The sequence below is a fragment of the Erpetoichthys calabaricus genome, chromosome 12 (assembly GCF_900747795.2).
Source record: "Erpetoichthys calabaricus chromosome 12, fErpCal1.3, whole genome shotgun sequence".
In the NCBI taxonomy this organism is placed as follows: Eukaryota; Metazoa; Chordata; class Cladistia; order Polypteriformes; family Polypteridae; genus Erpetoichthys; species Erpetoichthys calabaricus.
The window spans coordinates 88,585,250-88,597,606 of record NC_041405.2 but is presented as its reverse complement, the minus strand read 5'-3'; the positions used below and the strand labels follow the sequence as shown (position 1 = coordinate 88,597,606).

Genomic DNA, 12,357 nt, shown 5'->3' with positions numbered 1-12,357 from the left:
GATCAGAAGCAGACTGTTATGGAGGCAGATACTGAAAGATATTGTTACAATCTTCAACTATGAATTGGAGTGTGGAAACCACCTTACCAGTAAGGAGAAGCCTGGCAAATGTAAGAGAGCTATAAGGAGCAGCAATAAGAGCTATACATAGTTTTCATTGACTTGAAGGAAGGTCTTTGACAGTTGGAAAGCCCCAGAAAGATCTTGTCTAGACTCAGATGTCCAACCAGGATACCCACCTATTTCTTATTAGAACATTATCATACTTTTGACAAGAACTGTCCATTCAGAAATAAAAAAGTAGCTCATCAGTTGTTCTTAAATAACTTTGAGTCAAATGTTGAAACTCTCTAAACTGCCACTCTCTACGGAATCTTTTTTCTTAAAAGACTGCATATCCTTCACATGTTCTGTAATTCAGCCACAGCCAGTGTGATTTTTTATGCTGTGGCCAGACTATCTATCTATCTATCTATCTATCTATCTATCTATCTATCTATCTATCTATCTATCTATCTATCTATCTATCTATCTATCTATCTATCTATCTATCTATCTATCTATCTATCTATCTATCTATCTATCTATCTATCTATCTATCTATCTATCTATCTATCTATCTATCTATCTATCTATCTATCTATCTAGTTGTCTGTAGTTCAAAACACTTTCCAATGTTTTTGTGAGACCCACCCTTAATCCGTTTCCATTGTGAGGCAAGTGTATAATGTCTACACTCAAACATTAGAACAGCTCTTTCAAATATTATAGTACAGTATGTATATATCACCCTTATCTGTCACTATCCTGAAGCTACTGCACAACCAAAGATTGGCAGCTTTATTTTGCAATAGGACGAAAACAGATTGCAAACACTGTTGTGTCATCTTATTGACCCTTTTAGCCCCTCTTATCTGATTTTAAAAATCCAGGAAGCATTAGGACGGAATTCCCCCACCAGTGCTTTGAGATTTAAGACAGCAAACAGGCTCTCATTGAATGCCTTATTGTGCTGGTTATGGTCACAGTCTTTGATATTTTTGAGATGAAATCATAAGTTAATTTAGGGCCTGAATTTGTGCAGTTCTGTGTGGAACCGTAAGGACATCTACTCTATAGAGAAACACCAGAGTCAGTAAAATATAAAAGTAAACCCATTTCTTTCTGTGCTTTACAGATCTTGACACTGAAATACACCTCAGCACACTGTGATATCAAACATAAAACAGAAGATAATTTATACCAACGTGTTGTTGCTCAAGCAGACTGATTACAATAAACAAACTGGCTTTGGAAATTTGTAGCATTATAAAATTAGTATTACACAACAGAATTAGACATAATCACTTTGCAGGGACTTCAAAATGAATCATAGCAGGAAAAAAATTATTTTGAGGCAAATGAATTATGGTTGGGTCTCTAGACCATTTATGGAAATATAATTGCCTTTATTAACAGGCAAACTGGAGATACAAAGGCTTCAGTGTTTTCTGTCATGTCCTTTTGGTTTTTAAGTTCTGGGGACTAAGATAACCAGACATTCTAGCAAAAGTCAGAGCAGAACAGATATGGGCTTGATCAGCATCAGATATCATTTTAAAATATTGCCTTTTTGAAGATAGAAAGGCATTTGTCAGTTGAGTAATCACAAAACTGCATATACTGAGTTGTCTACATTATTTTAAAATTTACTTTTTATCTTTCCAACTCACTCAGAAGCGGGAAGCGTTTTGCCAGCTACTGCAAATGATGAAGATGAGGCACTCAAATCAAGATGAACCAGATGTGATCTCTGTCTTTGCTGGCACTTGGAACATGGGTAAGATTGTTTCCTTGTCTCCTGCAAAATAAATCTGGCTAGTTGTTAACCCTAGCTTCTTTAAGATGTTTTTCATCTCTTTGCCAGCGTAATATTTACTATTGACTGGTTCTCAGCCATGATTGTGTGTTGCACTCTCTGAGAGGTTTTTTTTTTAATTCTCAAGTTTTTTATGGTCTCCCTCTTTTTATATCAGTATGTGCTGATATACCTAACATCTGCAGGGTTTTTGGCCTTCCTGCATACTGGGAAAGCAAACATTATTTCATCCCAAACTACCCTTCTCTCTGTTTTCTCCTGGGTACTCCCTAGTCTCACCCTTCCTTGTCATCAACTGCATTTCCTAAAACAGGTATCATAAATATTTGAGAACACCTTTAAAGAATATTTAAGGTCTATGGCACTTGATCCTCATGAGCATTTCTCATGGTTATAAATTAATGTTTTTCTCAACAGAAAAAAGGACTCTCACTATAGCTGTTACTTCATAGTTTAATTAAAATTTTTAAAAAATTGTCACTTTAACATGAGAAGTTGAATATTTATGATTTTAGAAAAGAAAGTAAGAATGAGATTGGCTCCAGCAGACCCCAGTGACCCTGTGTTCGGATTCAGCGGGTTGGAAAATGGATGGATGGATGGAAGTAAGAGTGAGCATAATTTATTTTTGCAGAATGGACTGCTCTAGCTGTAGGGGTTTTTACCTTTGGTCTGCACCTTACTTATTATATTTATATCCAGCAGGGGGTCCTTCCTCCCTATGAATTCAGCTGTTTTAACTTCTACTCAGTACTCAGTTTATCCCGCATACCAACTTAATAATAATAAAAAAAATTAAAATGCAATGAAAATGTACACTTAGTTTGCTTTAATGCTGATGTTAATGGCCGACGCTGTAACTGCAGCTGGAAAAAGTCCATGGAGAAACAGAAGAAAGCAAGCATTGAGCGTAATATTGCAGTGTTCATTATAAAGATCATGCTTTCATTATTATTATTATTATTTTTTGGTTTTTTGGTTATCAGCCTTTAAAATTCCCCAAGAATTTACTCTCTGATTTATAATCTCTACTCCCTTTTTGTTGCACAGTCAAATAACCAGCTTAAGACATATGTTTTACCATTTCTAAGAGTATGTAGTTTCTGTTCCCCAGCTTGCTAGAATTCCACAGATGTTGCTAAAAGCATCTAACATACCCCAAGTTTAATGCTTTATTTTCACTTCTTTTTCTACAATATTTTGTTTTTAGCCTTGTTACTTGTCAAATTAATTATGTTCCTCCAGTCTTTAGTTAGTTATGTTGTTAAGTGTTTTATTTGTATTTGGTTGAGAGGAAATGAGACCTTTAATTGGATGCTTTAATCAGCGTCACATCACCACTTGGGGATCATCTGAGCTTCTTGCTGCCAATGAAGTTCTGCAGTGGAGGTACTTCATTGTCGGCTTTACTTGCTGCTCCTTGTTTTACTCTCTTTTGGGTATAAATATTGGTTTAGCTGTCTTTTGCTAATATTGTGTTTGATTTTCAGGTTTTTGGAATGTTGAGCTATATTGTTGGGATTTTACATTTTTGAATGTTAGACTTTTTGGCTAGTTAAATTGTATGACTATTCACAATAAAAACCCAGTGAATAGCTTTAAAAAATAATTTAATGAAAAATTAATTTAGTGAACTCAGTATTCAACTTTCAATTAACTTGCTTTGTTTTATAACAAGTTAAGTATGTTATGTGAGATAGATAGACAGATCTATAGACCTGGCAAGCATTACCCTTTGAGAGCATGTGGAACTCCCTTCAAGCAAAATATGTTTTCCACTAACATCAGGAACCAATACAAGGCTTATGGCTTGATGTTATAATAAAGATCACTTACAAGAGACATTAATTATACATTAATTGTATCAACACTAAGCAAAGAATATTTGCATTCTAACCTTAAATGGACAATATGGAGGAAATTACTGGGGTGCTTATTTTTTTTTAACTCTTGTTTCAATTTTTTTCCAACAAAGCCAATCATTTTCTCTTTAGCCATTTCAATTTTTTTCCAACAAAGCCAATCATTTTCTCTTTAGCCAATCAAAGATAACAAAGTCACATTAAATTCATTTATTTGCCCAGACTGCAATATGTGCTTACAGTACTGCAAAAAACAAAAACAAATTAAATATCTGTACTAAGTATCTAAAAAATAACACAAGAGAAACAATGCATCAACTGCAATTTTACTGTCTAAGCAACTGGGAACCAGACAGTGATTATGACATCACCACTGTCTTGTACAAGGAGTTCCCATCTACGTGGCTTCCAAGTATAAAGCAAGATTTTGTAGAACATTAATTTACTAAAAGAAACTACACAAGGGAGGAACAATTGCAAGGAAAACACATAAACATTTCAAATAAAGAAACAAAAATCAAACTCCATCTGAAATGACCACAGTAGGAGGTCATAGGTATGAAGAGTGGAATTGGGACACAGGTTTGTAACCAAAGAAAAGCAAAGATCGTAACAGGAAAGTCTGAGATACAAGAAGAAGTTCACAACATAAAATCAAGTTGTATATCAAATAATTTAGCAAGAGATTCAAAAACCAATAAGGGTCAATTAAGAGGGCCAAACTGAAAGACATTAAGTCTTAGTGAGAAAACAGTTAGTACTTTCACTAGGATATCTGACAGAAGCTCTTGGTAACCCTATGCCTTAATTTTTGGGACAAATCCACAACCAGGAAGTGTGTGATGCTGAACTTTAAACAAGTGATAATATCAGGTGCTGCATACTCCAACTCATCCCGCATAGCAACAACCTGCCAAGCCTGTATCACAAACATAAAAAAATAGTAGCACCCAAAATTAAAATAAAATTTGACAGCTAGAAGATGTGTTTCATAAATAACATCTTGAGAAACATTCTAAATCAAAAAACTATCTTGATTACTAAAATACAAAATCAGGATGATGACAGTATCTGCCAACAGTGACAGACAAAACAGGTTTCAGTCTCTTTTGATTCGGTGCAGTGGTTTATCCAATCTTCCACCATCCAAAATTAATGTCACAAACATTATAAATTTGCTCAATCACCTTTCAAACTCAATAGTACCTTCACAACACTATGGCTGCTGAACCACGACACCCATCATCTAGTGACTCCAAGTTCAGTGAGCCCCTGGCAGGAAGCATCTTTTAAACCCCATTCTGTAGTTACTTACAAGATCAGGGACATCCACTGAAAGTTATGCTGTCTCCCCTAAAGTTTCTCTGGTACATGTAAGGACACTTCATTTACCAGTGTGGAATTACCTTTTACAATATACACTTTGTCTGAGAGCTACCTACTCTTATCCTAGAGATGACCATGACCTCAGAGCTGGAGGTGCTGATCCCTATCTCTGGCACTTCACACTAAAAAGTGAATCACTTGAAAGTGTGCCAAAGGTCATAGTCAGATGAGGCAAAGAGGACAGCATCATCTGCATAAAACAAAAATGCTACCTTAGTCTCCCCAAGCGGACATCCTTACATCTTTGGCTGCGCCTTGATATCTTGTCCTTGAAAGCCACAAACAGAAGTGGTGGTAAGACACAGAGTTGATGGAGTCTGACATTCACAGTGAACAAATTCAGCTTAATGCCAAGTTTGCAACACTGCTCTCACTGCGTTCATATAGGGCACACAAGAGTGGCCCTGTTACCCCATATTTCTGCAGCACCTCCTACAGAAGAAGCTAAGGGACAGAATCGTATGTTTTTTCCAAATCTACAAAACACATGTAAACTATATTATAATATTTCCATGAACCCTTCAGCAACTGTGATAGGGTGAAGAACTGGTTTAGTGTACCTCTGTGATTAAATAGAGAGTTCCTCAGCACAAAGTCCCAAAAACAACAGTATGCCATAGAAGACAAGGGCTGCCTAACACCCCAGCCAGAATGAATGGCTCCCTACCTGGCCAGGATGCCTTGATAATGGAAGAGTGGAAGGAGAGTGCCACCTAGTGACTCTCACCTAGTCTGATAGGTGGCAGCAGCTCTCGGGTGTGTCTCCCATATACACACCCATAGGGTTTCATGGGAATTGAAGTTCCAATGAGTAGCCCTGCTCATGGGAGCAGCCAGAGAGAGCTGTGGGGAGGAGGTTTCCTCCTTTTAAGAAGGTTCCACCCGACCCGGAAGTGCTTCCAGGATGAAATGTGGTGGCACTGGAATTACTTCCAAGTCTGGTATAAAAGAAGCCACATCTCCTCACTTGGTGAATTAAAGTCAAGAAGATAAATACAAAGTTCACTAAGGAGGAGTGGGAAAGAGTGATGAGAAAAAGAAGAAGACTTTTGCTAATAATTGTGCTTGTGCAACCTTAGAAGAAGCCAGTGAGAGGTATTTGTGCACAGTAAATCATTTGTTTCAATCTGGGACTTGTGTAGTTGTGGTTGTGTTTGGATTTTTGGTATGCTGCAATGCCCACATACTGATCATAAGTAAAAAAAACCCACAAATGGAAGAATCTATCAGCCTTTAGTTTGTAAAAGAATAGGTGAAGAATCTTTACAAAACAAAAGATTTATTTTCAAAAAGGAAAAGAAGCTCCAAAGAGCACAAAAGTCCCAGAAGGACATGCCTTAAACTACAGTTCAAAGCAATTCAAGTCAAACTAGTCCCAAAAAACACAAATACAGAAGGCAAAGTTATAAACAGAGCATAAATGTTAAAAATCCAATAGTTCTACAAAATAACAGTAATAAGCACAAGAGAAATTCACCAATACCAGTGCATTTAATGAACCTCACAGGTGCCCTCATCTCTTGTGGAACAGCTAACAAAATATATGGAACATAACAGTAAAAGCATAGACACATAGAATTTAAATTACACACAAAACAAATAAAAACTAAATAATTATCATTCATTAGATTAAAACAAACAAATAAATCAAACATGAGCAAAAAAGAAATAAAAAAGGAATTTGAACACCAGCCAAAGGAGGAATCCTGGCTGAAACGTAACAGCCACAGCCAAGACAGAATCCACATTGCTCCTTCTATTTCTTAAATTCAATTATTGAAAGAGTCTCCCATCCAGCACCCTAGCGTAGGCCCTACATAGGCTGAGGAATGAGATCCCTCTGTACTTGGAACACACCTTCTGGCCGCCTTTCATAAATATGGGGACCACCACACCAGTCTGTCAGTCCAAAGGTACTTTACCTGTCTTCCATGCAACATTATATCGACGCATTAAATACGCTATTCAAATAGTGTCTAGTGCTTTCAACATTTCTGGTTGGATCTCATGTACCCCAGCAGCCCCACTACTATGGAGTACTCAAACCACCATAGCAACTTTGGTAACAGTGATGCCAAACCCAAACACTGCTTCCTGATAGAAGAGCATGTCAACCATTTTCAGCAGTTCCTCAAAGTGTTTTTCTATTGCTTTACAATTTCCTCAGAAGAGGTCATCCTTCCATCCATTTTCCAACCCGCTGAATCCGAACACAGGGTCACGGGGGTCTGCTGGAGCCAATCCCAGCCAACACAGGGCACAAGGCAGGAACCAGTCCCGGGCAGGGTGCCAACCCACCGCAGGACACACAGCTTCTGAGGCATAAGTTTGCCAGAACCGTCTCAAGGCTGTTTTTCCATGGCCTCTCCAAATTCCTACCATGCTTGAGTTTTTGTTTCCATGACCAATTTTGCAGCATATCCTCTTAACATTTTGGCATCTCTCAGCTAAATAATGAGATTCAACATAGAAGATTTTCCTGAAGTGCTTTTTTCCATCTGATAGTTTCTCTCACTTCTGGTGTCAACCATTAGGTTCTAGGGTTCCCGCCATGCCTTACTGACTGCCTTAAGACTGCAGCTTTTAGCAGCTGCTTCCACAATTTAGGTCTTGAATTGGGTCCATTCATACTTAATGTTCCTGACCTTGCTCTGGACATGCAAAATGTTCTCCCAGAGTTTGAAGTTGATATGACTTGGAACTATGAATTAAATATTTTTTTCATGCTCCTAAGAAACTTTTTAAATTTTGAGACCCAGTCCATATGTTAATTGACCATGCTGCAACACAAGTATTTCTAATTAGACATGTGAAGAGTGCTTGTTATTGGAGAAGACTCAGCTACATTTTTAAAATACACTTGGATTGCATTTATATCACTGAAACAATAAAATAATAAAGATTTCATTGTCAGTATCATATAGATAATATTTTGAACGGTTTCAGTGGCTGCAGGACAGAATTTAACTTGTGTCAGTAATAGAAAATTACACTTCATTTGACTTTATGCCCCTTGATCCTGTTATTATTCTGATATGTTGATGTGTATTTTACTTTTCTGAGCACATCAACAAAATGCTTTGTGAGCCTCAGTGAATAAGAACTTGTTATTTTTTAAATTGCTATTGGTTTGAAATTATTTCATTGAAAGAACTTTGAAAATAATACTGAGCTGTCTACATTGTTATTTTCTACTCAATATAAATTGGTTGATGGCTAGAAAAAGGTACAGTAATCCCTCGCTATATCGCGCTTCGCCCTTCGCGGCTTCACTCCATCGCGGATTTTATATGTAAGCATATTTAAATATATATCGCGGATTTTTCGCTGCTTCGCGGGTTTCTGAGGACAATGGGTCTTTTAATTTCTGGTACATGCTTCCTCAGTTGGTTTGCCCAGTTGATTTCATACAAGGGACGCTATTGGCAGATGGCTGAGAAGCTACCCAGCTTACTTTTCTTTCTCTCTCTCTTGCGCTGACTATCTGTGATCCTGACGTAGGGGGTGTGAGCAGGGGGGCTGTTCGCACACCTAGACGATACGGACGCTCGTCTAAAAATGTTGAAAGATTATCTTCACGTTGCTACCTTCTGTGTGCAGCTTTTAAGTATGCTGCACGGTGCTTCGCATACTTAAAAGCTCAAAGGGCACGTATTGATTTTTTTATCTGTCTCTCTCTGCTCCTGACGGAGGGGGTGTGAGCTGCCGCCTTCAACAGCTTTGTGCCGCGGTGCTTCGCATACTTAAAAGCAAACAGCCCTATTGATTTATTTGCTCCTTTGAAGAGGAAGATATGTTTGCATTCTTTTAATTGTGAGACTGAACTGTCATCTCTGTCTTGTCATGGAGCACAGTTTAAACTTTTGAAAAAGAGACAAATGTTTGTTTGCAATGTTTGAATAACGTTCCTATCTCTCTACAACCTCCTGTGTTTCTGAGCAAATCTGTGACCCAAGCATGACAATATAAAAATAACCATATAAACATATGGTTTCTACTTCGCGGATTTTCTTATTTCGCGGGTGGCTCTGGAACGCAACCCCCGCGATGGAGGAGGGATTACTGTATTCATATTCCAAGCTTGTTTATTCTCATTCAGGATTATAATGGGTAGAACTCTGTCCTGGATGGCACCACCTTTGGATGGGACACACACACACATTTACAGATGCACACAGTGAGCTAATTTAGAAATAAGTTAATTCAATCTACACTTCCTTAGAATGTATAGTATTGTAGGAGAATATTGATGGTTATCAAAAGATAGATAGATAGATAGATAGATAGATAGATAGATAGATAGATAGATAGATAGATAGATAGATAGATAGATAGATAGATAGATAGATAGATAGATAGATAGATAGATAGATAGATCATTGTAATCTCTCCTTGGGAGAAAGTCAACATTTGAAAGAGGTTGGTCTATGTTCCCCCTACCCCATAGCTAATTCTCTCTCGGAGTTTACATTTGTGACTCTTCAATGGTGAAGTTGTTAGGAACTCCAAGCTTCACTTATGAGTTGAACATGAGGTAAGCTTAGTTCTCAGAGGTTGTGTTTGGTTGGTTGGAGATTCCAGACTTTTGCTCTTTTCAAATGCGTCCTTGAAGCAAAACATTTATGAAGACAGCATTGACCAATGGCTTTACTAGGATGTCGTCCCTTAGTGGGCATTTGGATATATAGGGAGGGCAACTATATGTCAGATAAGTTAAAAATTTATTTTTCTAATTTTTCATTGGGTGATGGAACAACCCTTTTCTGTGGAATTGCGCACAACCCTGCCACCTGCAGCCATATCCACAGCTTTCATAGTAGAAAAATGGATTTCTTGGAGAACGACAAAACTGTTCCAGGAAAAATGAATATGTAATAGAGATCATTTAAAATGCAAATTCTTCTTAAGCACATAAGTAACAGTGGAGCAAAATGTATAAGCTAGGGAAATTTCTTTGCACCAAAAACTCTGACGGCAATGAATATTTTTGAAATTTAAGTGCATGACCAAACATGAATTTCAAATACTGTAGACTGAAAGCTTGTAGGAGCCATGACTACGATGAACAGTAAGTATTAACATCAAATTATAAAACTTGTTGGAGGGAAAGACTATTACCACTTCTTCGAAAAACAGCACTGACCAGCTCTAATACAAACGTAAGGAGACTTGTTCTTGCAAGCAATCTGTTCAAAAAGTATAAGGTGTGCCAGTCTTTTGTATTACATGAAGTGTAACCACTGATTTCAGAAAGTACAATGAATATACAGTATACTCAAAATGATTTGGTTTCACATACCTCTCGAATGTCACCACTAATTGGATCGTTGCTTTATCCCATCTCTCTCACAGGGAGCACGCCTCCTCCACGTAGTCTTGCCTCTTGGTTGACCTCAGCTGGTCTGGGGCGGATTTTGGATGAGACGATGGCCCAGGTGCCACATGACATTTATGCAATTGGGACTCAAGAAAATATTTTGGGAGACAGAGAATGGGTTGAACTCTTGAAAGCAGCCTTGAGGAATATTACTAATATTGATTTTAAGTTGGTAAGTATGGACAAGTCATTGAAAGTCATTACTTTTGTTATCTAATTTATATTTCTCGAATATCAGGATCTGAATCATCAAAACATAATCATATTTGTGTTCTTTTAGTTCCAATGCATTTTTTTTTTCATTTGCTTGACTTATAGGTGGCACTGCAGTCCCTGTGGAATATCAGATTGGTGGTACTGGTGAAGCCAGAACATGAAAATCGAATCAGCCAGGTAGACACGGCAAGTGTTAAGACTGGACTGGGCAACACTTTAGGTACATATGCTGATTACGTGGGATTTGAGGGGCTCATTGACAAAGACTTTTGTGAAGGTGCATGACAGACCCTGAAAAAAGGGGATAAATGAATTTGGAAATATATTTGTATAATGGCTTGGAATTTTTAGTAAACTGCTAAATAGGTATGAGATTACATATATGTGTAAACAAATATTGTGAGTTAAAATATAAACACATTATGTGGATTGTTAATGCAAAAACTCAAATGCAAATGCATGTGCAATTCTGATAAGTATGAGTGTATGACTAAGTGAAGAGTGGGAGGATTCAAAGAATGCACAGCAAGTAAATGGCATTTAGTGCTGGATGAGGAATATCACATGGGATTTAAAATGTTTTCTTACTGAATGTGTTGAGTAATGCTACTGGAAATGTGAATGAATGTGTCTGAGATGGCTGAATCAATTGAAGTGGGTGTCTGATTAATGTGACTGGGTAAACAGGGGACTACTACTATGTGAGTGATTCTGACAGAGCGTCTGAGTGGGCATTTGAGTGTATTTGTCTGCATGAAACAGGAACATAAGGGTGTAGGTATTGTCCAGACTCCAGCTGAGAACTTGATTAATGTGAATATCAACAGACTCTCACGGAGAGTGAATTTTTGAAGCTGACGAGCTAGTGATCTTCATAACATTTTTTACTAACTCAGTTACCTCATTTTGCTTTCTGCCTTTAGGTAATAAGGGTGCTGTAGGTGTGTCTTTTTTTTTCAATGGAACTTCATTTGGGTTTGTCAATTGTCACCTGACGTCTGGCAGTGAGAAAACTATCAGGTAATAAAAAATATAGGAAATATTATTTATTTTCTTCAAGCAAAAAGCTTTAGTGGTTATATATTCTTAGGAAATCACAAAATATTTTATAACAGGGACGTTTCGTTCGGTATTAAAAAGAAACATCATGGTCATTTCTTAATTAATATTTATTTTAGATGAGAGAGTTTCAGAGGGGCTGTCTCAGGTGCATTTGTCAGAGAAAAAAATAGGGCATAATTATTTCCAAGAAGAACAAAATAAAAACAATTCTGCACAACATTTATAGCTGAAACACAATGTGTGGAACCTTTTTGATTTACTCTTTAGCATGAAAATATCCTTTATCTGTTCATTTTATAATACCTGGCCCTGTCCTTGATAATTTGGGACTATTGTTGTAGTGCAGAAGTACCAGCTTATTCAAAAGAATTACCCAGGGCAGGGGACGTGGATGTGACATATCTGACTGTCAACTCTAAAACCATTCACTAAAAGTGCAGCAATTGTAGCACCTGTAGAGGCAAAAATAAAAGAGCTGTTAGTTGTTATCTAATATTTTGATTTGATTTGATATACTTTGTTACACCTGAGGGAAAATTGGCTTTTCACATGACCTTAGGGGGACACATTTTACACTCCATGGCATAATTTTCATT

The 12,357-nt window shown here is 37.3% G+C and overlaps 1 protein-coding gene across 1 annotated transcript in view; it reads left to right on the top strand.

Moving 5' to 3' along the window:
- inppl1b (inositol polyphosphate phosphatase-like 1b) overlaps positions 1 to 12,357 on the top strand; it is a 106,558-nt gene that overhangs the window by 72,729 nt on the left and 21,472 nt on the right. The window contains exons 11-14 of the mRNA XM_028815817.2: positions 1,717 to 1,819; positions 10,459 to 10,655; positions 10,802 to 10,919; positions 11,623 to 11,719. Coding sequence (XP_028671650.2) covers positions 1,717 to 1,819; positions 10,459 to 10,655; positions 10,802 to 10,919; positions 11,623 to 11,719 — 515 coding nt within the window. The remainder of the gene's footprint in view (positions 1 to 1,716; positions 1,820 to 10,458; positions 10,656 to 10,801; positions 10,920 to 11,622; positions 11,720 to 12,357) is intronic.